General features: G+C 42.8%; 1 protein-coding gene across 14 annotated transcripts in view; it reads right to left on the bottom strand.

The window, feature by feature from the left end:
* The window catches only part of BBX (BBX high mobility group box domain containing), a 158934-nt gene that overhangs the window by 41589 nt on the left and 97908 nt on the right, over window positions 1–19437 (bottom strand). For 13 of the 14 annotated variants that reach the window (XM_075435493.1, XM_075435502.1, XM_075435484.1 and 10 more), the window contains 5 exons: window positions 12690–12770; window positions 11922–12002; window positions 6554–6634; window positions 3155–3235; window positions 82–991 (listed from right to left, as the gene is read on the bottom strand). In XM_075435493.1, coding sequence (XP_075291608.1) covers window positions 82–991; window positions 3155–3235; window positions 6554–6634; window positions 11922–12002; window positions 12690–12770 — 1234 coding nt within the window. The remainder of the gene's footprint in view (window positions 1–81; window positions 992–3154; window positions 3236–6553; window positions 6635–11921; window positions 12003–12689; window positions 12771–19437) is intronic. The other variant, XM_075435466.1, reaches the window with a different exon arrangement.

Below are 19437 nucleotides of genomic sequence, written 5' to 3' on the forward strand. Positions count from 1 at the left end.
AACACAGACTTCTGATCTTCCTCCCACTCCACGCAGGCTTTTGTGGTTCATGCTGTAAATGAAACACTCAAAGCCACATACCTCTGTCCACGTTAGCGCGCAGAGATGTGAGCATGCCCTCTGACACCAGAGTTTTATAAAGAGCACCTTTGCAAGATCTTTCTGATTTCCTGGAGCCGCAGGTTTCTATCTTTTTAACACAGTCACTGTCCTCAGTTTTGACCTGTTCCGGTAAGCTTTGGGGTACCACCTCCTCTGTTGGGGTCAGTGGTTCCACTTTAATGTTACCAGAAGCCTCACAGGGTACCTCCTTGCTGGCTACAATACTAAGGAAATCGGGAGGCTTCGATTCTTTGGTGGTCTCTGGGGGTTTCTCCTTTGATATTTTCTTCTCTTTTGATTTCACTTTTTTCTTTGGTGATTTTGTATCCAACACACTTTCCTTCACATTTGGGACAGGGCGGGGTTTTTTGCGGGGCGTTTCCGCCAGTCTCTCAGCACCCCAGTCTCCCTTTGCAACGGCTTCAATTGTATACATTACACTTTCAATGTCCGACTCGGAGGACTGCCTCTTTTTACAGGGCTTCTTGGGGGTGGATTTTTCATTTGTGTGCCGGTCCAACTTATTTTTTTTCTTTTTCTTTTTTATCTTTTCTGGCTTTAGCCCGAGGATATTAATGTCAGCCATTGAAAACTCTGGACAATAGCACATGGGATCCTTTGTGTCATCATTTGTCTCAAAAGGATTGCTCTCCATTGCAAGACTAGTAAAATCTCTGCATTTTGCAGTTTCTGATTCCTCAGCTTTTGTCTCACCCTGGTTTTGCATTTTCTCTATCTCCAATTGTTCTGCTTTTCCTTTACAGGAGTCTTTAATTGTTGTTTTCTCCAGTTCTACTCCAATTTCCTCTGGAATGTCCCTTCCCACACCTTCTGACGCTTCCACTTTTGTTCTCCCAGGTTCTTTTACTGCTTCTGAAGCAAGGCACATCTAGAACGAGTTTAAAAATAATCCCATGAAACCACCATCAACTGTTAACATTACTTACCCATATGAACAAGAGCATTGCACAGGGAATCCCTCTGGCATCTTCATTCAGGAAAGCAAACTGTGCTAGAGGGCAGTACTGAGAACACAGTGAAGCCCTACGGAAACTGATGCGACATGATGATGGCTAAGAGCTAGAATAAGGCTGGTGGGTTCTACCGCTCTAATCGGAGAAGACTCCCAACAGACCTCAGTGGTGTTTTCATAATCCTTTTAAGTGCCTTTTACATAACCTAGAAACCCACTGCTAGACTGATTTGCAGAATACCCTAAGTGCAATGGAACAATATGGCATCTCTCACTATGCCCACAGACAAGTTACTTGAAATCTCACATCCATATCCCCTTCAGCTCCCAAATGTCCCCATATATAATTCTTTCCTCCGTTTTCCAAATGGCCCTCAATCTCAGTAATCAAAATTATCTTCTTTTACCTGAATGTGCAAAATAATTCAGAAGTTAGTAAAAAAGTCTTCCAAATCTTTCTTCTCATGTCACAGACTTACTTTGCAAAGAACTGCAAAGCAGTAGTGGTTGCCATGGTTATCTCCTCCTCATATGGTTTGAGGAACAGAGATATTCAAAAAAAGAACTGTAAAAAGCTCCTCCAGCTGCCATGTTCCTGCAGCACTGACTTGGGAGATCCTCTTGGTTTTGGATCACCTGCAAGCTACGCTGACACTGCTACAGAGGGTAGTCCTTCACAGCATCAAGTAGCTGCCCTTGGGAATATACGCTTTCTTCTTCTTACTCTCCCTCTCAAACCCCCCAAGCTGAATTCCCAGTGCTATTTTATTTTTAAAACAAATGTCAACCAAACAGCCACCTGGAGCAAAAGCAGATGAAAGAGGCTTGCTTTGAACCAGATGTCAGGAGTTTCCCTATCCCACAGCTCAGCCCATGGGCCATGTTGTCAGTATGGCTGTACCCTCCAGATCACTGGGTTCTCTTTAGGTCAGCTTTAGATTTCTCATATCGGCAAGGAATTTTTTCCTTGCCATCTAAAAATATCTCTTACACCAATATATGTATGAGCATAACACCAATGATAGAATGCTTTGTAGTAAGCTTCCAGAATTCTTGCTGCACAGGGTAGGAACTCCTGATCTGGCTCAGGTCAAGTGAGGATGAGCACTGGAAACACCAGAGCTTGGGCAGCACAGTGTCTATTAGCAAGCAGGTTAAATTATGCATGGGAGAACCCCACCACTATGCTGAGGTGGGCTCTTGGTACCAAGGTACATCGGTGACTTTTTTATTACATTGCAATGCAAACACAGCCTGTGATTTTCGAAAGCTAAAGATCAAACTTGAAAATGCAACTCATTGGACAGTAATAACAGTTTGTCAATTAAACACACACACCCCTTGCCAACTGACTCTTTTTTTTTCTTTATACCTTTGCTGCTTCTGCAGTAGCCAACAGTTCAGAGGGCTACGGGTGTAGCTACAAAAAAGCGACTTATGTTGTTTTGTGAGCTCTAAATAAACTTGCAATTCACAATCTTTAAGATTGGGAGAGCTTAAAAAAAGCAAGCTTAGAAACAAAAGAAATACAACATTTCAATAAGAGGCCATTGGTTTTAACTGTTCCCAGAAGGAGGACCTGCTGAGAGTATCACAGCAGAGTTTCCACAGAAGTTGTTGTTTATTCCCCACTTCAAAAAGCAGTAGGCAAAAATAAATGAAAGTAACTAACGAACTTTAAAGGGTATTTGTAATGGCAATGGCCTAATCTGAGTAACAGACTAACCCAGCCCTCTCTCTCCACTCCTTGTGTCTCCCTGGCCAAACCAAAGAGTCACAACCCCAAACCGTAGAACAAGGAATTGAAACAATTTCAATGGTGATTGGAAAGTCCCTTTCCCACCAGGGACTGCTACCTCTTCTCAGCTGCAGCACAGAATCTTAGAAACCTCGAACTGATGGCTAGTCTGGGGAAACCTTGACTTGTGGCACCCCAGCCATGATCATTTATGCTTCTATAAGCAACACTGTAATTAGAACCGTAGCACTGTTCTGCCTTCCAGACTTTGGCAAACAACATCATTAATTTCTCCGCCCCACTGCACCTGTGGTAATTAATCATCAGTATTTTGATATTACCTCTGCCAGCTGAAATAATGCGGATGTTCCACACTGCTTTGTTAAATCAGCAGGGCATGAATGCGATGTACTTGAGGAAATCTAAAGAAAAAAAGAAGGTGGAAAAAAGAAACATTATTTTACCAGCACAACTTATATTTTTACCACACAGCTTTTGAACAGATTATTTCCTCTCTTCCAAAAATTCATTTGTAAGATTATATACTGAAAAAGAAGTGCAGACCTGCACGTGCTGTTATAAACAAAACCCTGCTCCACCACTGATCTGGTGGATAATACCACTGGACACTAAAAGGTATTTGCAGATTTGGGGATCTTGTCAGGACTTTCTTCAAAGAGCAGGATGAACTGAAGCACATGCTCTCTCACACATAAACAGACTCCAGTGGCTAAGTACGAATCTACACCAGCATGCAACCCACCTATTGGTGGTGTTTTTTTAAGGTTTAGTTGGACATCTGATTGCAAAATCATTTCACTGTCATAGCTTAAGAAGGTTACTCCTGTCAGGCTATGGCACTGCCTGTTGGCGTCCTATTGGACTCCTATAAAAGAGATCCTATGAAACCACAGTGTAGCAGGAGCCCTCAAGCCTTCGGTAACCTTTACTACTCCTCTAGAGTATGGGAGGCTGTCTGGCAAGCAGGTAGCCGATTATTCTCCCAAATCTTTTTCCTGTATCATGTTGTGATTCTCTTCAATACTTTCGAGTGTTTTGTATCAGTTTTGAGCTAGGTGCAAAGAAATGATCTGTTTTCTAAAGAAATTTAAAGGATCAGTCTCAGGACTGGCCACTAGTATGAAGAAGAAAGTGTTCTGTTTTTAAGGACATATGCCATAATCTTGGTTCAGGTTTGCAGGTTTCTTATACCTGCTTCCTTAGAAAGAAGGCAAGTTCCAGGGACTGAGGAACTAAAGCATTCACAACCTTTCAGCTCCCCCTACCCTCCCAAACTTAGTTTTCACTGCTCTCAGCCAACACGGGCCCACAAAGTTGATTTTGCAGAAATCAACCCATTGTTGCCGTAAAGGAAACAGACAAAAAAGGTTAACCACACTATCTCTGTGTCTCCTGGAAGCTGCAGCTCTTCACAGCATCTCCCAAGCTCTGACCACTACAGCTCAAGTCCCCAGACGCCGCTTACAGCCAAACATTGCTTGTGCTGTTCGTACTCCGCGGCAGCAGTGGCGGCCTTGCCTTGTGGGGTGACGCGTGCTCCCACCACCGCCTCCCTTCAACCTCGTGCCTCCGCGCTGAAGGCTGAAGACAAAGCACGCATTTAGGCACAGCAAGAGGCTCAGCAGAGCAGAGCAGATCATCAACAGCCTCCCAGGCTTCAGACTGCAGAGCGACTGCTCCAACCATTTTTAGAAACTTTGAAATTCTCAGAATTTTTTAGAAAAATCGTTTAACCCACTTCTGCATTTTCTTTTATCACCATCTGTGAAATACTGTGAAATATCAGACAGGAAGGCATAGGGAAGGAGGGGAGGGGGAGGAAAGAAGATAAAATTGGTTAGTGTACATAGGAGAGAGACGAAAGAAGAGCCGAGCAGTGTGGTGTGCTGAAGCAGACAGGCCCTCAGGCGCCAGACCCCTGCCACGCCAGCAGCATGGAGACAGCAGTCCAGTCCCCTCCAGCACACAGCATCTGCGGTCTGGAGTTGCAGCAGCATGGCACAGATGTCTGCCAAGTGAACCTGCAAACTTAGGACACCCTCGAGGTGGTAATGAATACCCTTTATTTGGGATGCTCCAAACCAGGTCCTGAACTGCCATATGAAAAGTTAAACTGAATCTGTCATTTTATTTATCCAATTACAATCCGGTATTACAGAGATCTCAGAAATTGAAAAAAATCACTAGCACTAACATCCTACAACAGCCAGAGGCAAGAAGGATGTACTTAGCACAACTGCCATGCTTTTCTCAGTTTGAATCAGAGCCTTTAACATTCATTTTGTATATTAAATTAGGCTCGCAGGAATCCATTTGAGCAATCACTGAGAGAGAGATCACAGAAACCTGTCCAACGTGCAAACGTCAGGCTGCCAGACACAGCTTCACTTTTTCTGCCAACTGCAATACAAACTCTGCGCTCCTGTGGACAAGCACCTGTCCTTCCCCCAGATTAGGGCCTTCACAAGCTTCACAGTCACATCACAACTTCTAACGACGACTTCCAAAAGTCAGGCTGGGCTCAGCAACAGCCTCCCTCCGAACACCACTACTCAAAGGCTGCTGCTGTCCTGTAACAGAGGACACCTCAAAAACTTCTGGTGTCCTTGACTAAGTCTTCCAGGCCTTTCTGCTGTCTTGGGGTTGCAATAGTCAAACACCCTTACAGATCACTGACCACAGCCAGGTGTAATCACCCTTGCACAGGCACTGCTGACAGCATAGCACACGCCCACAAACTCTGCTGCTGTCAAGGACTGCCTGCAGGGTAAAGCAGGTTTTCTTCCACTCATTTAAATTCCTGTAAAGTCAGATAGTAGCATTACTATCCACAGACAAGACATAAAATACTTTTGTTTCAGTGCTCCCAATCTGTCTTTTTTTCCCCGAGAGGGATTAACCTCATTGGCAAGAATATATGGCTGGATGCCACTCGAGAGGATCCAGAGAACCATCTTCATCATGGAACTAGGAGGTGATTTTTTTTTGGGGGGGTGGGAAGCATACTAGTAGGGTGCTAGCATCCTCCCTTATTTACCCAGAATGCAGCATGTATCTTCATCTTTCAATTGTCAAGAGCAATATTTGCACATCAAGTCTCCAAGATTTTCAAGTGGTTCATACATCTCAAAGGGGAGACCTCTACAATATATATTTAAGACTCACAGAGAATTTCTAGGACTGCTGGGAAACCTGATCTAGTATTCTTCATTACTGCTGCTGCTGACAGCTGCTAATTTCAGAACTTAATACACTGCTTCAACCTCCAGCACTTCATACAGATTCCTTATGATCTCAAAGTCTACTTTTCTCTTCCTATTCTTGGTGCCGTTCAGCAATGCACCTTCCAGTCCTTCTATCAAAGCTTTACTTTTCTGAATCACGGTATTCAGCTCCTCATTAAGAACACTGTTGTCTCTTGACTTTGCTGTTGTCCTGAGCATTGTTTTTATTACAGTTACAAGACCATTTTTCTTAAAAAGAAGCATCATTTTTTCTGTGTGGTCTCCAAGAAACTATGCACATTAAGAAGTGTTTATGAAAAGCTAGGTCCCTTGGGCCACTGCAACTGTCTAATTCTCTTCTTACTCCATAATTTACTAATTTGTGCACCTGGAAATACTAAAATTGATGCTAGAGCAAACCTTATACAATTCATACGTTTCTGGGGAAAAGATACACACATCTTCCCACTGTGATGCCAACGGGTGTAACTTTACCTCTGCCAGCTGGAAGAGTGCCGACTTCCCACAGTGCTTTATTGGCTCAGACCTTGACAACTGGGAAGTATTTGATGAGATCTAGGTTTCAAATGAACAGAGGAGAAAATATTTCAGTGGGACACAGGAAAGACAGAAAGGAACAGAGAAAAAGAATGAAGAAGTAGTTAGTTGAATCAGTTACTTTTAGATCCATCTGGCAGAAAGCTGTACTTCAGACAGGCAATCCCATCCAAAAAACATTTAACATGCATTTAGAAGTCAGCAGGATACAAGCAAATACAGAATTTCTACCTTAGACTAGGCTCATGGATTCTTTTCTGTGTTTGTACCATCCACAGCTACTATTCTGTCGCTCCGCGTGGTTTATGTTTGTTTTATATGACTAAGTGATAAAGACATACCTGTTGCTTAAAAACATGAACTGTGCTGGTCAAGGTTAAAGAAAAATCTCCCAGAAAGCCTGGGCAGCATTTCCCATTTGGTTAGATATAGAGGAGGACCATTTGTCCTCACAGGCACTGGTTGTTTCACTTTCTTTAGTTAGAAAAAAAAAGACAACCTTATGCCTAGAGATCAAATCTAGCCTTCTAAACAGATGTTGGTGTGCCAGCACCAGCACTGAGTAAGTAACTACCACTGCACATCAGGGAATGGCTTTTGCAGCCAAATTTTTCCTGACCTGCTTCCAAGTGCAGCACTAACAGTTCACCAATGCAAGAATTAATCACTATTTCTCATGTTTGGTCATCTTTGGCATGGCATTACATGGTAGTATGTGACCTGGAAGCCTTGAAAAGCCCTAAGATTAGAGACAAGACCACCAGTGTTTCTGTGGCACCTAATCACAAAAATCACTCTGATGACCATGATCTTTCAGATGCCAAAATTATCAGCTTAGCCTTTCTCTTTACATTTAATGTCTTTCTTTTGAACTAGATTATTTGAAGAGTTTAGCTTTCAATCGTCAAGGACATTCACTACATACACACATAGCCCTACCCCACCAAAATTCAGAACACCCATTTTACTGCAAGCTATTTAAAATATGGTGACTGATACCTGAATGCGTACTATTAATAATTTTTAATATTAAACAAAAATAATTCAAAATCCTAGTTTTTGCTCTGATAATAGTTCAGTGAACCTGCTCAGGACTCCACCGGAGTTAAGCGGGTCTTCTTCACAGGAAGAGGGCCTCAACTTTTTATCTTTCTACCGTTCTAAATTCTCAGCTCAATGATTTTTTCAGTGCAATATGAATGGCAGAAAAGGGACAGAAAAACACTCACACACATAAGTATAACCTGAGAACATGCAGGCATATCTTGCCTTCCTGATGTACAATGTGAGGAAAGAGTAAGGAATTTTGTTTTAACAAGAGAATGGGTGCTCGTAACAAAATGCAAGCAAGATCCTTGTAGTACTAATAGAAAGAAAGGAAGCCAACATTTCACTTCAGCAAAAAATTTCTCTTCATAGTCAAGAAAACAAACAGCAAGAGACAAACTTAGAACTCATTCTGCTGAAGTTGCTGGCCAAACACCTGAAGTAAGAGGATGGCTGATCCATCAGCTCTCAACGAGATGAGAGATCTCATTCCCCATCTTAACACCACTTTCCAGCTTTAATTAGAATAATCAGAATAATCAGAACCTGCAGTACTACAACCACAAATAGCCCTTTCTTACGTAGAGGTTTAACTTGAGGATCATTACGACCAAATTATTATCTTTTATTACAATGCATGTCAGCATTTTAGCTACTGTATTACATTCTAGTTTGCATAAGAAGCATGTGCCATGGTACCACTTTTTCATCTCCCTCCTAGAATACACATTTAATTTCAACACAGATATTAAATAATTGCAGTATATAGGCAAACAGCAAATGTTTGTCTATCTTATGTAACGGCTTTACCTGGGAAGATTACAGCTTTATCTAGGGGAAATCTGGAAGAGAAAATGCTGACTAGTCTCATGCCACCGATTTCAAGGCATTTTGACCAAAATTTTTTGATTCAAAAATTCCTGTTCAGCATGGAAATAAACAGAAAGAGTTGCCTGCAAGCCAGCTCAGAGTGCGTATGTGAGAATACAGCAGGGACAAAATCATCCTCAAGCATGCATTTTTCTTCAATAATAGTAACCTGCTGGACTAGCGAAGAAAATTCCACCTTGTTGCATGCTGCATGCGATTGCTTTTTTGATTAAGTCACCTAGAGAAAACTTCAGAAAAGCAGCTCGAAGTGAAGAGTTTGTGGGTTTTGGCTTCATCTTGTTTTTAAGATGGGTAAACTTGCAGTTATATTGCTTCCACTCTCAGGAAGCATTTTCTTTGTTTAGTAACAGATGAGAGTTTAGCTAAGTAAATCTAAGAGGTATTTGTGTTTCTTCTCCATGAAGCAGCCATCACCATCTGTTCGCATTTGCCAAACACGCATCCAGTAAGACCAAGAGAGCAAGGGGTCCCATCTGCTCTGCTTCCCTCACATGGCAATGAGGATGACGACAACCAGCCCATGTGAGCAGACAGCTTGCAAACAGCCACCGCACCAAGGAACACAGCCCACTGCTCAGAAATCACTGGCCTATATAAGGGCTTTCCATGAAGGTACAAACGAGAAGGACAAAAGTAGGGCCAAGTATTTCCAAGATCAGAGCAGAATGAGAAAGCCAAGCGTGTAACTTGGCAACACTCCAAAATTTCAAAACACTCTTGTGAGAACGTCACACCATCTTCAAAGACCTCCAAGGCGCTTGCTGCAACACCTGCAGGACCCAACGAATTACTCCCGTGATTTTCGTTATCTGTTGTGACAAGTCATTGGGCAGGCCTCATTAGCCATATCCTCAATAGATTTAATTGAAGACTACAGCACTTGGAACAGACAAACAGATGAAAGGCTAACCAAGGCTGTAAAGAAGAAAGAATCCCATGCTGTGTCTACATCCACTGAGCTGTTTCTGAGTGACAGGGGACTTGTACTCCTGGGGTAAAGGTGTCCATTTTAAATGGCAAGTCTACTCAATGGATCGCTGTCTTCACAAAGAGGAGGCACTCTTATTCACCCTGCTGCAAAGGCGGCGAAGAGAAAGGGAACATATGAAGAACACCCAGCCAGAACCAAAACTGAGCTGGGACAGTTGCCAAAAGTCTCCAGGCACATCAGACCACAGCACACTTCGCATTTCTTCACAGGTCTACTTGGCTACTGGCTAAATGACTACTTTCTCTCCCTCTCTCTTTTCTTTTGTAGCACTGTACGTTGCTGACAGCAGCCTACTGCAAATTGCTTACCACTTGTCGCCTTCGTTGGCGTGGCGACCCCATAACTTAGCTTACTAAATGCAGTAACAAGTTCATATAGACAGGACCCAGTAAGAAGTCGCACTGTAAGGAATGGGATTTTTGCCAAACTTGACAAAGACACCCTGTGCAAATGAAAGCCCTTAGATTTGAAAGAGCACAAGTTGCTTTAATAGCGGGGGGAGAAGGCTTAAAGAGGTTCTGTGGCATGCTCAATACTTTCTCCTAGAACAACCTAAATGAAATCAGGCTGCAGTCTTAAAAAAAAAATGCCATTTCTCTATTGCTATAGAAAAAACCTGGTGTTAGTCACTGCCATTAAGGTTTCACAACAACAGTATAACAAGAGGAATAACGATGGCCAATAAGGCTTGGTTTTTTTTTTGTTTGTTTGTTTTGTTTTGCTGTTTGCTTTTCCAGGTTTCTGTCCCTTACTACCAGACACTGAAAAAACAACCAAAAAATACAACCCCCTCCAGATTGCATGTATTTTTACAAGATAGAGATTATTAACACTGATTTAAAAACTGTCCTCTCCAGCTTCTAAGCACCTCTTCTACCTAACATTTTATGATTCATACATGCACTCCAATGTGCCAGATGAGCTGGCTCAGGGTAGTGCTATGCAACTCAATGCACTGTCACATCCGTATGACAATTCTCAGGTTTGTCATCTTGTTGTTTGTTCAATTAGGAGAGGAAATGATTTTAGTTTCTGTGAAATTTTGAGAAGTATGGCTAAGTCACATTTTACATGACAATTTGGAAATGCTGTACTAAAGGCAATTCATACCCTATTCAACTCTGCAGATACCGAAAATTGCTGTTTAATTAAAATGTAAGATGGCTAAGATTTTTTTGAAACTAAGTTAGCAGATTCACTCATGCAGTATTTTGCAGTAAAAATTCACAAGAAATGTTCTCCAGCTTGTATCTTTTACTTGGTTTAACAGGTTGGCTTCAGCACATGGCTTCATCCTACCTAATTCCACTAATTTTCTCAAAAGAACTTTCCAAATTCACTCGTAACTTTAAAAAAAGGTGGCACATATGAAAACATCCTCACGATTAGAGATATCAACTCTAACATATCTTTTATAGGGGTGTTTTGCAGTCATGTATTGTATGGCACCCGAATCAGTAAATTGTTTTTTCTTAGCTGGACCTCATAAGAAATCGAGGCCCACCCTAGCCAAGCTAAAAACACTACACAATTAGCTTAACATTTAACAGAAAGAAACGTGTTGTATGTAGTGAAACCTCTGTAAACACACAAGAATAACAAACAGGGTATCTTTTCATCCTTTTATGTTCCTCCACGACAGCACCAGCTCGATTTCCCCATCTCTTCAGACACATCCTGAATATACTTTTAGTATGTAACTGATTCTGCAAGCAGTACCAGACTCCCCCAAACGGGCAAGAAGAGTATATGTGTGGAAAGTCAATTAACAGAGATACCTTAAACACACAGGAGAAGAAATTCTTACAAGCAATCCTTAAGAACTCCAAATCTTCAATACGTGGAGGAAGATGGATAGCTTATGTACTTAGGGGTAAGTTGTAGGCTTTATAAGTCATCACCTAACAATGCTGTTACATGTCCTTGTAGCTGTTGTGATAAGCTTCCTCTGACCTGCAAGTTTATTTTCCAAAGCATTCCTGCCTCTAAGGCAGTTGCTACACTGCACTGCTGCAGCCTCTTCCATAGACAGTACACATAGTGTCATTTCAGAATGTCTTGTCTTTGTTTTTTTCCTAGATGTAAATTAAAAGGCCATTTGGAAAAAAAAGTCTGCAGTAGTCCTTTGGTATAAAAGGCCAGGTAATGTTCACAAGCCCAGTACCTTTTGTGCATGCTACAGCTGGTAGGATTGGTCAATGTCTCTTCAAATCACTAGTCATTTCCCCCACGATTTTCTTTACACAATGCTGTCATGAATATAAACATCTGCTGATGGGAATCCCTTCTGAGACAGGGTGCTCAGCCATTCAGCGAGGACTCCTACTGGTTCCTTGCTTCCTCCCATCCTCCCCTCCCACATTTCAGCCATTATACCTCAGCAAACTGAAACAAGGCAGACTCCTCAGTTTGTTTTACAGCTCCTGGGACTCCAGGCTGTGATGTGCTTGAAGAGATCTGTCAGGAAAACAATTATTTCTGTATTACCTAACTCTTCAGTTTCAACATCAAACGTCAACACCCTAAATTTCTGATCCCTCACACAGAGAGACTCCTAATACTAAGAGCATGCAAACCAGTCCCAGCATACCCGTAAAAGAACAGTATCTGCTTTCCAGGTAACACATACATGGGTGATTCGTGAAATGGTGATCCTGAACTACTTTTCACAAGGAAAATATCTCCTATGATCAACAGGACAGGCTAAGACTTTTTTGAGGGGCTTTTATTTACTTTCTGATATGTCAAAAGAGGGTTGGCAGCAAAAACTTAATGCTATACTGTATTTCACAGTTCAGTAAAAGATGTGAGACTGCTCAATGGTGGTGCTGACAGCACCAATTGCTACTTAGCAGCGAAGATAAGGGTGGACAGGGACACAACACATGCGGGTACTCTAGGAAGAGATATCAGATCCATCCCAGACATCAAGGGAACTGCATTTTATAGTGTTTAACTTGTGTCAGTTATTTTTGTTGCAAACGACACCTCTGATTAATGTTAAACCTTGGTAGAAGTATCAATTATTTTGTCATTGACACACATACATGCACTGGTTAGATGCAGCCTCACTACAGGCTGTTTAACATCCTTGAAAATTAAGACTAGCTACTGGGGAAGACAACCCTTTTTAAAGAAACCCACCTCTGCAAACTGAAACAACGATGACTTCTGACAGGCTTCTGTAGAATTAGTTGCATCAGACGGGCAAGTACTCGGGGAAACCTGAAACAAGGAATGTGCAGAGTAAAACCTCAAAGGTGATTCTTTCAAGCTAAGAACAACAATAAGCAAAATGAAATACCAGGCAGCAATAACAAGAAGTAACATTTAAGAGAAGACAGGCAATCTAATATTTCACAGTCCTGGACATGTTAAATCACTTTTATAGATGAAAACATAGTTTAGCAGCCATTTTAATCCATTCCAAATCATCTACGAAGAAAGATCGCAAAAATAGCATGGATTTTTTTTTTTCTTCTATAATTCCAAACTTTGCAAAAGAGTTTTATGCAACGGAATACTAAACTGATGATACTGGGCTCCACACACAACTACCTTGTACTGGTGATGCAATCAACAGTGCTCTATCTGTAATTTGTACTACCATTCTGAATAAAAAAATTACTTTTTTAGAAACTAAAAAAAAATAATTTCTGAAGACACAGAGCTGCTAAGCGACAGAAATACTTCTTAGAAAAATAATCCTCCATCACCTACCAGCATGAAAAGAAGTAGTTAAGGGTACCACAAGCCTAAAATTGTTCAAATAATGTTCCTAAACATCCATTTAGGAGTGCTTATGAGAAGCTGTGCAAGAAAGAGTCATAACTTCTGAAATCAGAATACAAAGAAACCACTGTTCAAAAACTACAGCCTTATTTGAATTAATACAGAGCTTAGCCATACTACTATTCTTAGCCAGAAATGCATTAAGCATCATTCTATACAGGAATTGTATCAAACATGTCACATTTGAGTGTAAAAGATTTACATGTGTAACTCCTAGAAGCATGAGGTACTGTTAGAATAAAATAAAGTATGTAACATGGCTTACAGGAAACAGAAGAATGGAATGAGGCTTTGTGGGATTTCAGGAAGAGTAATGGGATGGCAATTTTTTTTCCCCTAACAACTTTTAATTTTTCCATGAAATCTCAGTTTATTTAAAACATTTTGATGCAAATGTGCTTTTTCTCTTACTTATTACCAAAACAAGTACACAAATAGCAGTTATTAGCGAATGCACACATGAGATTTAGCCAGCAACTGCATCTGTTGCCTGTAAGCACAAAGCACCACAGAATAGCCAGGCCTACAGCACATGTGGTTTGCACTGCTGCTCCTGCTGCTGTTTGTCCAAGATGCTTAAGCAGTGCAGCAGCACCCGTGGCATTTGTTTCAGGAACCTGCTCTCCATACTCCCCTGAAAACACCAGATCCAAGTGTAGCAGCCCACACACCAAGGGAAGCTACATCACATGACAATTTGCTTACATACACAGTCGAACTCGTTTCTTCCCTGCCATCAAACCAAGCAGTCACAGTGCCTCCTATGTTCTCTGCTTCCGTTATGTTTACTAAACACCAAGCAGGATATTTTATCAGCGTACTATGGCGGTATACCAACCCAACGGGTTATAAAGAATGTATTTTTAATGCTTGTCCTGTGCGTTTTCAATGCTTTGTGTTACTGTTTTCATTGATGTAATGTTTATTGCTGCTTTTCTCACGTTTCTGTACAATGTTTAAGCTGTCTGTGCCTCAGCAGTGGTGCTGATTGCTCCAGGGACACACACCGATCTTACTGCTGTTGAGTGACCCGTCTCTAAAGGTCTGAGTCTCTGCACTGGTGTGAAATATAGAAGGATGTTGCTTCCATGTCTGAGCACTCCTTTGGTTGTTTCAGACCACTTCACTGGTAGAATTCTCCCAGAAATAACCAAATTTGGGATTTGGTTCCCCATATAACTGAAATTTTCTGCAATTTGACCAGCTGTCTGACGTAGTTTAGTTTGTGGTGTCTGTCAAAGCAGTTTGCTCACCAGCAGCACCTATCCAACATGCCATATGAGAGAGCACCACTTTGCTGAGGAGGAGCAACACGAACGAGGAATCCATGTGAAACTGCTCCGCTCCCCGAGGCTGGCGCTGCCCAAACCCTGCCCAGCGGTCGCAACGCGGACCATGGCTTCACAGCTCCTCCGCCTACGCTGGGGCATGCCCCTGCACCCCGGTGCACACCAGACCAGTGCCACGCTGGAGTGGAGAAGCCTGGGAGGGAGGACGAGGCCTCTCCTCGCCCCCCAGGCCATGCACTGGGGCCTGCCCACCCTGCAGGACGCAGGCGCGGCAGGAGGCTTGAAGCCGGGCTTCCTGCAGCTCGGTGTGTAACGGACAGATTGTCAGCACCCAGCAACTCAGAGGCGACTCTGTGGCTAGAACAACCACACTTTTCCTATCAATTTCCACTATCTTTAAGAAGTTTATGCTGTTGCCTTTGCCTGACAGAAGCACTAATTTGAGTTTGTTTCTCCCATGCTGCTGCTCCCCACACACTCCTGACTTGCCCCTCCCTACAAGGCCATTGAGGGGCTGGAGTGTGTCCAGAGAAGGGCAACGAGGCTGGTGAAGGGTCTGGAGAACAAGTCTGATGAGGTGCGGCTGAGGGAGCTGGGGCTGTTTAGTCTGGAGAGGAGGAGGCTGAGGGGGGACCTTCTTGCTCTCTGCAGCTACCTGAAAGGAGGCTGCAGTGAGGCAGGTGTTGGTCTCTTCTCCCAAGTAACCAGCACTAGGATGAGAGAAGATGGCCTCAAGTTGCATCAGGGGAGGTTTATGTGAGATACTGTGAAAAATTTCTGTACTGAAAGAGTGGTCAGGCATTGGAACAGGCTGCCCAGGGAAGTGGTTGAGTCCCTGTCCCTGGAGGTATTTAAAAAGACGTGTAGATGTGGCGCTTCGGGACATGGTTTAGCAGGCATGGTGGTGTTGGGGTGATGGCTGGACTTGATGATCCTAAGAGGTCTTTCCCAACCTATGATTCTATGATCTCCAGGATTTCTAACCTCCGCCAGGCCGAACCTGATCAAAGCCTTAAAACAATTACTGGAGGGAGTGGATGCACACATAGTGCCACTGCATACACCTCATTTCCTGCCGTAACAAAACATCCTCAATGTCTCCTCATCTCTTCTCCTCTTCCCTCCTCCCAGCTTAGCCTCAGCTGCACCAAGATATTTTTCACTTACAATTTACACCCTGGGCAACACCACCCTGTGCAGACCCGGCATCGCACGCAAGGTAACCTTTTGTTCTCACAGAGACGGCAGCCACACGGGTATGGCCTCCGCAGCCTCCCTCTCCCAGCAGGCTGCCGTAACACGCTCCGAAACGGATCCGCCGAACGAAGGCGAAGGACAGCCCCTGGCTCCCCACCTTCCGCACTGACCGAGGCAAGGCTTCAATGTCCTCCCGACGTGCCGGGCAGTGGCAAGGGGGGAAGATGGTGAAGAGCGAGGTTGTGGGCTACGTGACGAATTCCGGGATTCCCGGGCAGTCACCTACAGGCAGGCCACTAGGTGCTGCTGTAAGGCAGGCGACGGGCCCGACCGGCGAGCAAGGGAGATCTGCAGGGGAGCAACGAGCGCTCCGCACCCGGCGGCAGCCTTTCTGCTCACTAACATGTCAGCCTTTCTGCTCACTAACCTGCTGTGGGGACAAGGTCCGCCCAGCACAGCAACAGCAGCTGCAGCAGACCCGCACAGCGTTTCTGCTTCGGGGGTTCACTAAAACACGCTCATATACACACCACAGTCTGGTGTAACTGATGAGAGGGGACCCAGAAGCCAGGTGGAAACCCACTGCATGTCCAAGTCCTTTGTTTACTGCTGGTAAGGTATGTGGCTTCTCCTGCCTATCTGCTTAGTAACTCCAGCCGCTGCTTGGAAATCAATCATGTACCAACACAGAGTTATCTGTTATCAGAAGAAAAACTCTCTAGTCTGTTGTAAAAAACTACAAAAATAGAAGATAGCTGGCAGCGTACAGAGATGGCAACTGAAGCCTCAATGCATTTTCGTAAATATCTCTGTTGTGCCTCTTCCCAATCTCCCGCTGGTGCCTGTTCACTTTGTTACCTGACATCTGGGCTCTGAGAACTCAAACGTTAAACACCTGACTTGGAAAGTCCCTATACGTTCATTTAACATACACTTGACAGAAAATCAGCAGGTGTTGAATACTTTTACATGGGATTAGCAGACCTCCAAGTATCATTTCCCTCATCTCCTCCCGAGTTCTGAGAAAACTATACCAGTGCTGCCCTCCTTTCTATTAACAATGTTTAAGATGATAACAGTATTTAAAACCTATGTCTACAAGGCCACCCAAGTCTGCATAATCATAAATATGCACAAGCAATCAAACTGCACATTCACAGGTAATCTCATGTCTGGCAGTTCCCCAGCTTAAGAACCATATACATGCACATGTATCTCAGATGTACACACACATGCTTTAACGATAATGAAGACTACATGACACCATTTAGAGCATTCTTTTAAAGATGACACTGCATTTGTCCTTTTTTCTTTTAAATAGAAATGCTAGGGGTTTAGATATATGACATATTTATATACTGATATGCATATAAAAACAATACCTATGTTCTCCATAATTAAGCAACTTCTGAACCTCTTCACTGACAATACCTCAGCAGGCACCTTAGTATACTAAATTGTCCCCCACACAAATACCAGGTCTAACACAACACAACTAACAGCCCCTCCACTGAAAACAAAAGCAGCTTACCAATTCTACAATGAATTCTTGCGCTTCGTTCTGAGCCTGTCATATCACCTCCTAGCATGTTCTCTTAACCTCCCAAGCACTGGCTGGGGTGTGAAACTGTTTTCAAGCGTAAGCAAGGAAATCAAACCACAGATTATTCATAGGCATCCAAAGATGAACATCTTACTCCTCCTCTGTCCGCACGCCTGAGCATGGGAAGCCAGGAATCCTGTTCAGTTATCCGAGTCCAAATAGGTTTAGGATCTTTACTGCACTTGGGGAAGCATAAGCCTAAGAAACATTTGCTCCATATCTAATGATGACCACTGATGCTGAATCGAAAGTAAACAAAGGAAAATGGAAGACGCACCAGGGCTGCCATGCAAAGAAACTGAGGAATTTTCCCAGGGCACAGAGACACAGCTACAGACTTAATTCCTGCTGACACGCAGTTAGCAGAACTAAACTTCATCCATTTGGGTCCCTTTGAGAATACCAAGCACCCAGATTGTTCTGGAGGAATGTATTTTACATAGGGGACATAGTAAGCACAGGCTACTTTCTGGTCCATCATGATTCTAACAACAGCCAACAAATCCCTCAACTAATTTTGTTCAGGCTGTATTTATAACAAGTATTTTGCTCTATATTTTGGGGGAAAGCAGATTACACAGCTTGCCTCTGATGTGGAGGGCCAGGTTTCAAAAGAAGACTACAGGTCCAAAAGAGCACAGCATAGTATAGCTTACACATAACATAAATATTACATCAAAAGCCATACTGTATACTTTTACCAGAAAAAACGGGGTTTATGTAGGCACATGGGAAATGTCTCTTGCGCAAAAAAAGAGAGTCCTGATTAAAAAAAATGTTCCTATACTTAAACAATCACGCAACATCCTTTCTGATGTGTCTCTAAATCCACATGTAAATTTTATTCCTTCACTGCTATCTGAAATTGTACTACTTGAGGCACTTTTCATGTAAAATCAAGAAAGCTCAACTCACAAGGTCATAGCAAAGACCCCTCTTAATTGAACTGAGTATCTGTGACTACAAAACACCTTCCCTCTCATTTAAATGTAACAGAACAGTAAAAACAGTTTTTGAACTCCAAGTTGAGAGAGTCGAAGTTTGAAAACTACAGGACATTTATTTTAGCACAAAATAATTCGTTATCACTTCTCTGCCAACCTTACCCTAGTAAGTTTCTTAGTTTTCATCCTGTGGCACAGAAAGCCAGCACCCACATCTGCACAAAGGCTTCCACTGCTCAAACTAGTGTGCAAAGCATTGAGGAGTCCTGGCTCAGTCTTGGCAGTACAGGAGCAATCAACCTAAAATGCACTACACATTTTGCATTTGGGAGTATCACATATAGATAGTTAACCATTGCTTTTCCTCCCAGTAACAAAAAAAAGAAAAAAAGAAAAGAAAAAAAGAAAAGAAAAAAGAAACCCTCCTCAATTCCACTGCTCTTCTTTCCTGGCTAGAGATTTATGACAGTGATTACCTATTTCATCCAACATACAAGCCACCTTTTGAACACTTTTCAAAGCTGCCCACAAAACAGATCATAAATAACAATCAGTCTAAAGAAAGACCAGAGGTCTTGACACTACTAGAGATATGCAGGAACACTTATTTACCAGACTCCTTCATAAAAACAAAATGTTTGTGATAGCAACTGAACTACAAACTATACACACTTCGTGAATAGGAGTAGACCGCAATACTTTGCTTACCTGTCAGCACTTGCATGGTTTCAGAATGCATCTACAATGACGCTGACTGTATGGAAATCATTAGGTATTTATTTTGCTATTAGAGCCAAGGCTACTTGTTGTGTGAGGCATTGCACAAGCATATGAAAACCTTGTTCGAAAGACCCTGCAAACCACCTGTTTAATCACTGTCACTGTATTTCAATCTTACTGCCTGTGACAATATCCTCTCATGGGGCAGACTTGCCTGCTCTGATCAAATGTTCAGCCAGCAGAGTTAATACTGAACGGGTATAAAAACTAGGCCCAACCTCTACATTCATGGTTGGGATGCAAGACACATATCACAGGGCTCACACTTCAGTCCCACCTGAGGTTAC

Source organism: Opisthocomus hoazin, chromosome 1, assembly GCF_030867145.1.
Source record: "Opisthocomus hoazin isolate bOpiHoa1 chromosome 1, bOpiHoa1.hap1, whole genome shotgun sequence".
Classification (NCBI taxonomy): domain Eukaryota; kingdom Metazoa; phylum Chordata; class Aves; order Opisthocomiformes; family Opisthocomidae; genus Opisthocomus; species Opisthocomus hoazin.